General features: G+C 59.5%; 1 protein-coding gene across 1 annotated transcript; it reads right to left on the minus strand.

Annotated features, from left to right (window-relative positions):
- Positions 1–2,194: 2,194 nt before the first annotated feature.
- Positions 2,195–6,837, minus strand: NXPH3 (neurexophilin 3). The gene is made up of 2 exons (XM_082371686.1): positions 6,342–6,837; positions 2,195–3,960 (listed from the first exon to the last, which is right to left on the minus strand). The coding sequence occupies exons 1-2, from the start codon at positions 6,393–6,395 to the stop codon at positions 3,256–3,258; spliced, it is 759 nt and encodes a 252-aa protein (XP_082227812.1). The 5' UTR covers positions 6,396–6,837; the 3' UTR covers positions 2,195–3,255.
- Positions 6,838–13,546: the final 6,709 nt, after the last annotated feature.

A 13,546-nucleotide genomic window follows, 5' to 3' on the forward strand; every position in this document is an offset into this window, starting at 1 on the left:
CAGAGGCTCCACTCGAACAGAGGAGCCAAGGCCCCTGCCCTGGGCCAGCTCCCCAGCCAAGTTGAGCAGATGGGGGAGCAGGGCCACGGGACCAGCAGGCCAGCCACTGAAGGGCAGTGGGAGGGGGCAAAGGTTGGGGGTGAGAATAGGGACCTAGAGCTTCTCCCTGGGACAGGAGACAGGTTTGTTCCTGAGGAATCTGCTCTCCTGTGTTTTGAATGGCAAGAGTGGGAGGTCCAAGCACTTGATGGGGACTGGGGGTCTATCTGCCCAGGAGATGCCCTAGACATCGCTCACCAAGGGGGAAGAGGTTGGCGCCTTCATAGCCAGATGCTTAGATGGACCCCTTCCCTCTGTGGGGACCAGGGGGGAACAGGAAGTATCTGGTGATGGCGAGACTAGTAGGGCGCAAAGTCTATTCCAAAAGAATTACGATTCGGGAGGAAATCTGTTAGCAAGGTCCTAACTGAGCGGAGCCGCCCAGGTTACTGGGGAAGGCGGAAAAGGAGGGAGAGGCTGCAGAGTGCACGCAGGCAAAATGAAGTTACTGAAATGAACCCACCCTCCCCTGTGTAGGCAGAACCGTGTGCCAGGCAGGCCAGCCCTCCAGCTGTTGGCAGCATCTGGCTCTCTACAGGAGGAGAGCAGCCGTGGGGTGCGTCAGAGGGCCCCCGGCCCTGCTGACAGTTCAGGCAGGCGGGACAGAGGAGGGGCCCAGCGCAGCCACGGGACTGTGGGAGGTGCTCGTGGTCGGTCTCCAGTGTGTGTCCACAGGTGGGAGCCCAGCAAGCCCAAGACCCCCATGGCAGGGCCCGAGCCCTGTCCCTAGGGTGGGAAGGGAGAGGGTGGCGTGAAGGAGCTGGGGAGTCTCAAACCTCTGCTCAGGAGAGACGTCCCCGGAAGCACAGTGCGGTGGCTGGGCGGGGAAGAGGCTGGGATAGGAGTGCGGGCTCAAGTCACTCACCCTTTCTGGGTCACTTCCTACAAAGGGGACGAGAGCAAGGTGGCTCCTGAGACCCCACCCAGCTCTGCTCTGCGGTGTGAGGGCGATAGTCCGTGCTGAGCGCTGCTGGGCAGGGGAGACAGGCTGCGGGTGGCCAGAGCACACTACCCTCATGCTAGGACTCTCCTCACTCTGGCTACCTGGCCAAAAGGGACCCAGGGGGCCCACACGCCGCCCTCCCAAGAGAGCAGATCTCGAATGGCCTCCAGAGAGGGCACTGTGATCTTGATGGTGGGGGCCCAGCCTTCCCCACATGGAGCTCGAATGGCGTTAGCCCGGCTAACTCCCAGATGAGGTGCCCCGGGCAGCTATCCATTCTGAGGCCCTCCTATGGGCTGGGGCAGGGGGACGGCTGCTTTCAAGCCCCTCTGTCCCTACCCCACCCTGGCCTGTTTCTCCCCGAGCATGTCATCAGACTGAACACCCAATACCCCTGATTCTCTGAAGGGACCCTTCCCAGGAGACTTCTGCAGGAGGAGCCGCTGGAAATCACAACGAGGAGAAGCATCACAGGTGTCTCCTCGTCCCAGGAAGCCGGAGCCAGAAAGGAGCTCAGAGGACATCTGAGCGGCCCTCAAAGTGTGGTCCCTGGGCTGGGACCATCAGTGTCTACCTGGGCACTCATTACTCGTTAGAAAGGCAAATTCTTAGGCCCCACTCCAGACCTACTGAATTAGAAACTCTGGGGTAGAACCCAGAAATCTGGGTTTTAACAACCCTCTTGGGGATTCAGAAGCCCACTCACATTTGAGAACCTCTGGGCTGGGCAAGCTCCTCATTTTATAGAAAAAAATGAAAAGAGAACCAGAGAGGACAATGGACTTGCCCAAGGCCACAGAGCAAAATACTGACAGAGTGTTGGGACCCCAGTGGGCCCATCAGATGGATATCCAGGAAGGTGACAGGGAACACCTTATGTGGCCCATCCCACCTACTAGCTCTTCCTCCCCAGCTACTTCGCAGATGCCACCCTCACCCCCTACCAGCCCCGGCACATCACCGGCCCAGCTTTCGTGGCTGGAAAGGGGGTGGAGAGGGAAGCCCTGGAGTGTCAGCTCCAGCAGCTGTTGGAGCCCTGCAGCTCTGGACTCCAGAAAATGTCCTGTTGCCATCTAAGAAACTCCGGCCAGACCATGGGGTGCCTGTGGCCCTCCCCCCCACTCCCATACCCCTCCCCAATCACTCAGAGTCCAATGCCCAGGAAAGCTTTATTCCTTGATCTGAGAACGAGAGTCTGCACACAGAAGTCAACAAACTGATGATTTCACAAAACCTCCCCCCTCCCCACCCCCACAGACAGACACTACGGGACAGGTCCAGCACACCCGCCACAGTGTGGCCTCACCCTGCCCCGAGCTGCTGATGGTCCCATGGGCCACAAGGGACGCAGCATCTCTGTCCTGGCAAGACCTGGGCTGATGGGCAAGGCTGGCTATGGAAGGCTCACTCGCTGGATAAGGTCGTTCCCCGAGGAGCCAGCAAGGAGTGGGATGGAGGAGGAGCACGTGGCCCACGGGTGGGCTTCCACATGTGGTCTTGGTGCTGGGAGAATTACGATCGCCCCCTGTCTCAGCTTAAGGACGAGGGTCCCCTTCAGCACAAGGGTGGGGGTGGGGAGCAATGGCAAGAGAAGGAATTTTGGAAAGGGGGGGCCTGGCTGGGGGCAGATGGTCTCTTTGTCAAGACATCGAAGACTCCAAAGGTCACCACTTCAGCCTCAAGCCACAGTCCAGGATGAGGGCTCAGGTCTGCCCACTGGGTGGGGCTGGAGAGTTCCCGGTGCTGGATCCCAGGAAGCCCCAGCTCCGCCATCCTCAGCGCCCACTTGCTGTCCACACCAATGAAATAACCCTCTCCCCGTTGTGTTCTTTCTCAGGATGGCAGGGAGGGAGCCAAGGTTTTAGGCTCCTCTCAATGACTTTATTTGTCTGCTTGCTCCAGGGGCCTCCTGGACCCAGCATCTTTCTATTGCTCAGTGGGGAAGCCCTGGGAGGCCGCCCAGAGGACCCACTCCTCGGCCAGCGCTCCTGTGTCCTGGTTGCTCCGCAGCCTCAGGTTGGGGCCAGCACCTGCGACCCCTTCCCCGCCACCTGAGGCTTGGCCCTGGCGCCACTCGGCCTCTCCTCCTCTCCACCCCCGCGCTCCCCGCCTGAGGCCCCTTCCTCTCCCTGCCCAGTATCCAGACAGATGGCTTCCTGTGTGGGCAGGCCCGTCCTTCCATTCCTGGCCTGGCCTCTGTGGCCTGCCCAGGGTCACCCGGAGGGGTAGTAGGGAGTATCGCTGTGGTAGTTGTAATCTGGGCACACCTTCTGGACCAGCCTATAGTCTGTGCTGTAGAAGGCGATGTAGACACAGACGACTTTGAAGGGCTGGGAGCAACTCCAGGTGGCTGAGCTCTGAGCGTGGTCTCGGGAGCAGGTCTTGGCTGGGTCGTGGGTGCAGAGCGAGATCCGGCGGCCCCGTTCCACCTTCTCCCACTCCATCCGGCAGTTGAAGATTTTGGAGGCCTTGGCTTCAATGAAGATCTGCTGCTCCTGGTGGAACTCTACAGCTTTACTGGGGGGCACGAGGCTGATGGAGATGTTGCCCTGGCCCGTGGCATTGTGTCGGAAGTGGACGCTGAAGGTCCCATTGCCGTGGTCCACGATCTTCCCCGTGACGAGCAGGTTCAGGGCTACCGTCTTGATGTTGGAGTAGAAGTCACCCCAGCCAAAGATTTTCTTCACTTTGGCCGACGGTGGGGGGCTGTGGTTCGGGCGACTGGGGGGCTGCCCGAGGACCCCCCATGCCTCCCCAGGTGGAGCCAGCAGCCCTAGGAGAGTAGAGTTGGCCATGGGACGGGACTTAGGTGACATGTGGCCCCGCTTTCGAGGCATCCGGGGCCGGGGCTGGCTCTCAGGGTCATCATGCTCAGGGTCCTCTGAGCCAGGGGGACCATCATCCTGGCCACAGATGACCTGTGGAGGGAGTTGGGAGGAGAATGAGCACCCTGGGTCCCCAAAAGACCCAGGAATTCTGGTTCACTGCTCCCCACCACCGGCATCATCTCTCTGCCCTCCCTTCCACCCTGACTTGGGGCTGAGGGGCCCCTACACATTGCCCACCTACTCTGGGGGTTGGGTGTGCACTCTGGCCTGTGTCGTGGTTCCCTCTCATGTTCTGACACTCAGGTCACCCCTAGCTCCTGTCCCCCCTGTCCTGCCTCTGGTCACTATTCAAAGTCTTGGAAGGATGGTGGAGAATTCTCTCCAGTAGACCACGGCAGCAGAGGTACATGGCCCCAACTCTTAGGGAGCCCCGAGTCTGACGGGGGAGGCCCAGCTCCCGATCTTGGGAGAGCCCTCATCTGATGGAAGAAGCTGTGTTGACAGAGCACCCCTTTCCTATAGGAGAGCTAGGGCCCCCCCCCCCTGTGAAATTTCCAGGCTGATGGGGGAGGTACAGTCTCTGCCCTCAAAGAGCCCCAAGTCAGATAGGAGAGCTCCATCTCTATGCTGAGAGAGCCCTTAGTTTGACATGGGGGTACAGCCCTTGCCTCTTGGGACTTCCTAGTCTGTTGGATGAGACACCATCCCTATCCTGGGATAGTTTCTACCCTCAGAGGCAAAGAGAACCAACAGACAATGGAAAAGAAAACAGAACCCAGTGAAACTCTCTCTCAAGTACAAATGCAGTTTAGGTTTTGGCAGGAGGATTTGAGGGAGACCTGGGGTGAGTTCCATACCCAGGAGGGCCAACCTCTCCTCAGGGGACCACTGATGATAACATGCCAGGACATTACTTATACTAGGAGGTAGGAGTTCTTATTATTCCCACTTCACAGATGGGGACACCAGACTCACAGGTTACATCACTACAAGGCTAAGTCACACAGGCAGCCCTCCCAAGCCACTGCACTCCCGGGCTCACAAACTAGATGGGTCCTTCTATTGGGATTTTATCCAAGCCCCATCCCCACACGGGATCTCCTGTAAAGCTCTGCGGAGGCTTGGCTGGCCTCTGCTGCATCAGCTCTATTGACAGGCAACACCTGGGGAGGCTTCCTGAAGGAGCTGTGGGGAAGGCCAGCAGGACAGCCTGACAAGCTCAAACACAGGACAGCTCAGGAGGGCATCAGGGAGTGAACCAGGTTTCCTGAGGACAGCTGCCTGGTGTGGGTCTGCTCAGCTTTTGAAGAGAGTACTCACCCTATGTGTCTCGTTATGAGCACCAGGGGCACCAGCTCACAGCTGGGCAGCATCTGGATTTGCTGGCGACCCTGGGATGAGGATGTGGGAGGCCTGAGGTCTGGAGGGCTCCAAAGGGGTTCGTGGTCTCTGTTCTGGCCCTGGCCATGCCTGGGGTTGTGTGCGGTGGCCCTGCCTGCCAGGACCCAAGGGTGGGGCAGAGGGACAGCAGGAGGGGAGGCTCTGGGGGCTGGGCTCCAGGCGGCAGACCTGTGTGTACTCGGCCGCCGGGGGTCACAGCTGAATGGCTGGAGGATGGGGAGAAGGGCCCCGGGTGGGGATGTGACAAGGGAAGGCTTCTTCCACACAGTGGCAAAGGTGATTATTGTTTTGAGGAGAAGGGCAGACCCAGAGGTGGGGCTGAGGCTTCTCCAAGACGGGATTGGTGGGTCGGAGGGGAGCTGAGCCCTGGGCTGGGGTCTGGGGTTGATTCCCCGCGTCCTGGGCCGCCGGGGAGGAGCGAGCGAGCGCTCGGGGAGCGGGCTCTGGGCGCTCCGCTCAGCTGCCGCGAGAGCCCGGGGCGGGAGCCGCCTGCCCAGGTCCTGTGGGGCTCGGGCTGCGCGCAGCCGGGAGAGGAGAGGAAAACAACAGGCGGGGAGGGAGGGAGCGGGAGGGAAGGCTGCAGCGAGGGACGCGGGGGCCGCCCCGCGCCTGTACTGGCTCGTACGCTGCGGGACCCAGAGCGCGGGGCCCGCCGGGGCCCGCCGGGGCCCTCCGGGGCCCCTAGGTCAGGGAAGAGCCCACAGCCCCTGCTCTGGCAGGTCATCAGCTCCACAACCATCCCCCACCACCCTTCCGCACGGCCCGGGGCCCGGGAAGGGGTCGAGTAACCCTTGGCGACGGCTGCGGGCATTTTCCCTCGTGCCCGTCGCACCTCCCGCCACCAGAGGCCGAGTGGGTGGGCCAGCCCAGCACCCTCTCCCCGCCCCTATTAACCCTTTCTGTCCAGTCTCTGGCCTCGGACCCGCCCTCTCCCCCAGCCTCCAGGCTTCCGCTCCATCCCCGGGATGCTGAGGGGAAGGGAGAAAGTTTTCGGGCTTGGAAGCTTCCCGCGCTCTCCCCCAATCCTCCCGGCCCCCGCCCCTCCGCGCCGCTCCCCGCGGACCACTCACCAGATAGAGGCTGCCCTGCACTAGGAACACGAAGCAGCAGCGAGTCAGTTGCATCTTCCTCCTTTGCTCTCGTGCCCCTTTCTCTCGTCTTTCCCCCTCAGGGTACCAGGCCCTTCCTCACCCCTGCTCTTTCAGGCGCGCCGTCCCATGCTCCAGTCCCAGGCCACTCGCGGCCCTCCGCTCTGCCAGCCGCCCAGGACCGACCCCGCCCCCTTCGGTCCAGCTGTGCAGCCGCCGCCCCCCTCCCCTGGTCCAGCTGCGCGCGGCACGGCCCCCTCTCGAGGTCCCAGATGGGCGCCCCGAGCGCCTCGAAGGGCCCCAGCTGCGCGGTGGCTCCGCCGCTCCAGATATGCCCCCTCGGTTCCAGCGGCCGCCGCTCTCGCCCAGATGTGTTGGGGACCCGCGCGCGCGCTCGTCCCTGTACTAATTCCCCAGACCAGACGGCCCCTCCCGCCCCGTCGCGGCGCGCCCCCTGGCGGACGCCCCTGGCCGCGCCGACACCCGCCGCCGCTACCCGCGCAGCGCCCCGCCAGACTGGAGCACTTCTGGCGCCCAGGCGGCTCCCGCTTCCTCGTCCCTCCCACCGGCAGCGGCGGCGGCGGCGGCGGCGGCGGCGGCAGGTACTGTGAGCCCAGCCGGTACCTCCAGAGTTAACTCCTCCCCTGCCGGCCCGCAACCCAGGGACCTAGGACGCAAGGGGCAGGATGTGGGGGCGGAGTAACTCGGCGAGGAAGGGAGAGGGTGGTGGCCTCGGGAACAGGGACACTACTTCTTCCACCCCTCGGGCAGGGCGCCTGTCCCCGGTCGCGAGCACTGGGGATCTGCTGCCCTGCCCTGAATCCCAAGAGACCTGGAATTTGCAAAGGTCATTTTCCCCAAACTCATTACGAGAGTCAGAAAAGAACGTCTTCCTTACTGTAGCCTATCCCCACAGCCCAAAGTCCACTTCTCTCCCCAAGAGTTGCTTTTGTGCTGAGGGAAGTTCTTCTAGGTGTCTAGCCTGTACTCCTTCTGTTCAGGAGTCAGTTCCTTTCCTCTTCTACTTTACTCAGAGGGGCAGGGATAACCCTCCCCGCCTCCCCCGAATACCTCTCAGTCCAGTCGCTGTGACACGGGAAACTTTTGGCTGGAGCCCTGGGCTGAAAAGGCCACTAGGGTCCAGACTGGATTCTGGGGCTGGGGTCAGGGGTAAGCGTCCCGAGAAGCTGGGGAGCCAGGTGGGCAAGGCCTCCCTGGAGGCTGTACCTCCATTCTTCACTACTGCCCTCCGTGTGATCCAGGGAGCCACAGGCTGGGATGTGGGGCTCCTATGCCAGCAGGGTCTCTATCTCCAGTCTCTGCAAACCTCCCAGGCGAGAAGGAAGAAAATGACCCTCATCTGAGATTCCCAAAGGTGGGGCCCATCCCCCATCACCCCACATCTCTGTGTTTTCTTCCTGGAATTGCAGGGCCCCTTTAGTCCTTAGAAAAATCAAAGGTCAGATTCTAGCACCCAGCACCCCTCAGAGGCTGTGACGGTGAGGAGGTACCCCAGCATTTGGAGCAGCCCCAGCCTGGGCTGGGCCCATGGGGCAGGATGGGTGGGCACTCTGCTTTGGCCCTCGAGGCCCAGCTTGGTCTCTGGCTGCAGCCCCCAGCACACACCCAGCCTCCTCCCCCACCATCTGCCAGGCGGGTGCGCGGGGAATGCAGATGAATCTTAATATCAGCCTGGGCCAAGTGCGATGAGGGAGACAGATTCTGCAGAATGCAGACAGCATCACAGAGCCCCCTGCATTCCCTTGGGCAGTATGGGATGCAGCAGCCCTTCCCTGGTGGTGGTGGTGGTGGGGTGTGCATGTCTGGTCAAAGACCCCCCTCCTCCACCCAAAGCCTGGGGAGGGAGGAACAGATAAATCCTTGTCTGGCCTCTGAGCCTCTGGTCCAGCTGGGAGGAAGAAGCTGTCGGCCTGAGCGTGGACAGCTGGTTCCGGCCCTCAGCTAGGCAGATGTGTAGCTGGGCCCACTCCTTGTCCGTCTCCAGGAGGTCCTATCCCCAGGAGAGCAGTGTGACCCAGCAGAAAGAGCACAGGTTTTCAGGCCAGACAGCCCTGGATTCTGCTCCAAGCCTGGCTGTGTGACCTTGGGCAAGTTGCTTTGGTTCTCTGATGCCAGTTTCTTGATCTGTTGTTGCAAGAACTAAATGAGACTGAATGTGCAAACAAAGCACAGGCACAATGGCTGGCAGGCAGTCATGGCGTTCAATAAAGGGAAGCTCTTGCTTTTCTATTACCCACACATTTGCTCTGGCTGCGCCTCCTGCCAGGCTTGCCCTCACTGCCCTATTGGCTCTTCCTGGCTGTCACTTCCTTCAAGTTTCCCCTCTGCATTCATCCATCAACCACTGGCCAAGCCTGTCCTCTGTGCCAGGCACCAGGCCAGGGGCTGGGATACAGAGACGAGTGGGACACCATCCTTGCCCTCAAGGATTTCACTGTGTAGTGTGGAACCGAGACATGAAAATCAATGATTATAACTCAGTGTGGTGAGTAGAAAAACAGATCCCTCTACCAGGCAGTATGGATACACCAAGGACCATGCGGGGTGGGGTGGGGGGTGGCGGGGGCGGTGGGGGGATCGGAGAGGGATGGCTTCCTGGAGGAGGTGATGCCGAAGGACTGAATGAATGGTCAAAGGTCTGGAGGCTAGAACAGGAAGCAGTTTGCTGTTACTGGAGCTCAGAGGGGAGGGGAGGAAGTTGGAGCAGCAAGCTGGGACCAGCTGATGGAAGGTCTTTCCTGCAGGTCAAGGGGGTTAGGACCTTGAAAATCGTTTGAAGGGTTTTAAGGGGGCTGGTGATTATAGTCAGATTTGCATTTTAGAAAGCTGTTGGAAAATTCACTGGAAAGAGGAAAGACTTGAGGAAAGGAATCAGTTAGGGGATAAATGCAATGGTCTGGGGTGAGAGAGAGGGGTAGACTGAAAACATCTTTAGGAGGCAAATCAGGATTGAGTTGTTGCTGAAATGAGGAAGGAAGGGAGACAGAGAGTCAAGTATGATACCCAAATTTCTGGCTTGGGCAATAGGCAGGATGCTCGCTGAGGTGGGCACTACATGCAGGGGGATGTGTTGGGGGTAGAAGGTGGCTTCTGGGGAAGTGGGGAGGTATCAGTCATGTCAAGTCTGGGTGCTGTTGGCCAACCAAGGGCAGAAGAAAGTCTAGCCGGGGGTACTGGAGGTGTGGATGTGCAAGAGGAACAAGGGGCTTGGATGGAGGACCCCTGGGCACCCTGGCATTTAAGGGGTGGGCAGAGGAAGAGCAGCCCCCAAAGGATCCCAGGCAGGAGCCGGCAGCCAGGGGCAAGGAGGGCGTGTGGGCCGATCCTGGAAGCAGCAGAAGCACTGGGGCTCTCACACTTGAGAGTGCCAAGCAGAGGTATTGTACACATGCAGATGCTCGGGCCCCACCCCAAGGGCAGCAGATGGGAGCTCAGAACCAGGCATTTTTGCCCCTTTCCCAGGTAATGCCGATGGAGGTGGTCTCTGGACTTCACTCTGATAAACTGGTGTATGGGGAGTGTCAGCATAGAGGAGACAAGCAGCAGCTCAAAGGAGCAGAGCAGCCTGGCAAGGTAGAGACATAAAAGTGACCACAGGGTTTGGCCGAGATTCCTCTGGCAACTCTATCCAACCTTGGTCCTTCCACCTGTTCCCAGGGTGGGGAGACAGACGGCAGATTCAGTGAGCTCTGTGCGCAGCTGTGCTGGAGGTAACCCCAGGTTTGTCTGCCGTTCAGGCTCACCTCTCCTCTTATCCCCAACCCCCTCCCCACCACACCCTGCACACAGCAGATGCCCAACGAAAGGCGAAGAACTCAGCCTGCTAGTCCCGCCCCACGGCCCCCAGCCTCCTTGGCACCCACTTGCACCCTGGATGTGGGTTGGCTGGGCATTTGCTTAGCACCTCTGATGCTTTCGCCTGCCTCAGTCTCACCTTTGGAAGAATCCTGTCTATATGCCTCCCCTCCTCCCGACCACCCCAGTGCTGCAGGAAAGAAAACAACAGAGGGGTGCCAGATCAGTGCTTATTGAATAAATAGGAAATGGGGCTCCTGATGGTTTGAAAGGTAGAGAATGGATGCCCTTGAGCCACTTGGAGCAGAGGTGCCGGGGAGAGGTGGGATTAGATCATTATTGCTATCAATCTCTCATGTTTACCTGGAAAATTGCAATTTTTAAGTGTTATGATAGAATGCTACATAGAGGGAACCAGGAGAGCCCAGAGGGAAACCCTAATTCTAATGAGCAGGCCAAGGACGAATCCCAGAGAAATTGGTCTTGTGATATGTGGATCAGCTCAGGTGGGAGGGGAAGGAAAGAACCTTCCAGGCAGAGGAAGCATCTCATGCAAAGGCCAGAGATGAAAGAAAGGCTGGGAATGGGGTTCTGATGAGGACAAGATGAAAGACTCATTTGTTCCACAAATAGTTATCGGGTGTCTACTTTTATGTCGGGCCCTGGGCTGGGTGTGAGGGTACAGCTGTGATTGAGAGATGGCAGTCCTTATTCGCGTGGAGAATTTGGGCTCTGGGAGAGACAGAGATTAAATAGCTAAGCATACAAAAACCCAGCTCTGAGATGTTGGAAGGTGGTATGAAGGAAGAAGATCAGCAAGTTCTGAGTAAGAGAGAAACTAAGTAGGGGTCCCACTTTACCTGGAAGTGGTCAGGGAAATCTCTGTGAGATGTGACGTTTCAGCTGGGATCAGAAGGGTGAGGAGGCGTCGCCAGCCATCGAGCTGGGGAGGGGCCTTCCAGGCAGAGGGAACAGCGCATGCTAAGACTCAGAGACTGGGAAGAGTTTGGTGCTTTGGAGGAGCTGAAGGCAGTAAGGATTGTGAAGGAGCGGGGAGTGAGACAGAGAGCCAGAGAGGTGGGCGGGGGCTGGACTGCTCAGGGCTTTATGGGTCTAGTGAAAGGTTTGGGGCTTCATCCCATGATTAAGGTGTTTGTTTTGTATTACAAGTTTTTAATTTACAACATTTAAACAAGGGGCAGACTTGCACTTTAGAACAATCACTAGAAAGATCACTCTGAGGGCAGAGGATTTAAGAGAGTGGGTGACACTGGAAGCTGGGAGGTGATGATGTCCTGGGTTAGGGCAGAACCCCTGGGGATGGGAAGGAGGGGATGGCCTTGAAAGACATTTAAGGAGTGGAATGGAGAGGAGTTAGGCTCTAGGGCTGGGGTTGAGGGGTCAAAGATGCCCCCAGCTTTCTGGCCCGGGGGACACAGGACAGAGGGCAGGTTTGTGGGAGGATGCAGAGCCCCACCCTGGACAGGTGGCGTTAGGTGCTTCAGGTGCTCAGGTGCAGCAAAGAGCTGGGTGCAGAGTGGAGTTCCCACTGAAGGGACCAGACTGGGAGGTGTGTGAGCCTCGAGAGTTATCAGAGGTGAGAGTGGGAGGAGCTCCAAAGGACAGAGCACAGCGAGGGTGCAGAACGGGGCTGCCAGGGCCGGTCATGTAGGGAAGAGTGATGGAAGAGAGGGGGGATGGGGCAGGGGAGGGACAGGGGAGCCAGGAAGCAGGTGGGAACCCCCTGGCCTCAGAAGCCTGAGGGAAGCTACTCACATCCCACACTGTGCCTGCCTCCTGCCTCCGGCTTTGAGGGGTCATTTTGTCTATGCCCCTGCCTCTCACAGGCCTCTCCAGCCAGAAGGGCCTTCCTTCTGGCTGTAAAGGCTCCCACGTGTGCTCTTGTTGAGAGGAAAGGATAAGGACGTGGGGTCCAGCACTCCTGGATTAGGGTCTCACTCTGAGATCGGCTGTGTGGGTGATCTTGGGAGAACCTCTTGTCTTCCTTGCCCTCAGCTGCCCTCCCCCCCCGTAAAGGGGGATCACACTGCCCCTCTCCTGGGGTGAGGACTTGGTGAGGGTGAGAACATCTGGCTCTCTACTGGGCACATGTACACCTTGGTCCTTTATCTGCATTGAGCTGGTGGAAAGTGCTTTGTAAACAGTGAAACTGGCCATGGCCCTTCCAGCTACTTGTCAGTATCTTCGGAGGTGGGAAGCAAGGGGGAGAAATAGGGCCTGAATTGCACCGCTAGACTGCAGGGCACCTGGCAGGGGCCCCGCACCTGGCACCAGGTCATCTGTTCTCCACCTGTCGGCTGGACACAGGTCGCCGTGGTCAAAGCCAACTCCTGGAGGGATGATAGGGAGACCGCGCGGGCGTGTCGTTTCAGACGTGAGTGGGGTCAGCGCGCCGCCTGGTGGGCACTTGGGAGGCTGCCTGCGGACGCTTTGCATCGCGAGGAAGGCGAGGCCTCATCTGCCCGCCGCGCTGCCCCCTCTCGCTCGCCAGTGCCCGGCGCCCAGGCGTTTGATGACAACACCTTAAGACAACGAAGGGCCTGTGCTGCTCAGAGACGTCGTTGCGCGATCGAGCTCTGGAGCCAGATCCCCTGGGTGCCAATCCTGCATTTGACACTGTGTCTTGGGCAAATGACTACACCTCACTGTGCCCGGTTTCTTCATAGGGATAATAACAGTATCCACGTATAAACTTGTTGGGAACAGCGTCTGGCATATAGTTAGTGCTCAATAAATGCCGCCTATTCTTATATACGCATTCAGTTATTCATTCAACCACAGGCTTTCACGTCGCTGTCGGACCAGGAGCTTGCAGGGAGGCAGCTCTGGAGCGAAAATAGCCTCGACTGAGACGGGGAGGGGGGTCGTACCCCCTCGGGCACGGGAAGGGAGCCTCGAGTTCTTTATTTGTGAAAGGGTCAGTACAACATCTGTAGTGAGAAATTCCCGCTTCCTTTTCACGGAAGGGGCGCAGGGTGGGCGTAGAGGCCACGCTCACCTGCACGCTGGCCCTCGGGTTCGCCTCCACTCCGGCCCGAATTCAGGGGCGCGCGCACCTCTGGACCCCCGACAGACACTGGGTCCAGAGCGCCCAGTGGCAGCCTCCTCTGGAGGTCGAGGCGTCCACCCCTCAGGGTCCCCTCCCCTCCCCCCCACAGGGCTGGCAGGGCGCATCACCCCCTCGCCCTCCGACGGTCGCCCGGGCGTCCAGACGGCCTGCCTGCGCCTTCCATCTCCAGGCCGATGGTGACGCCTGGCGGCGGAAGGAAGGACAACCGGAACCTCCACTCAAGGAACTCCTATCTAAACTCTTGGGCACCGCTGGGTGGGGGTGGGGGCGGGGGGTGGGG

Source organism: Balaenoptera borealis (genome assembly GCF_965194805.1).
Source record: "Balaenoptera borealis genome assembly, chromosome: 20".
NCBI lineage: Eukaryota > Metazoa > Chordata > Mammalia > Artiodactyla > Balaenopteridae > Balaenoptera > Balaenoptera borealis.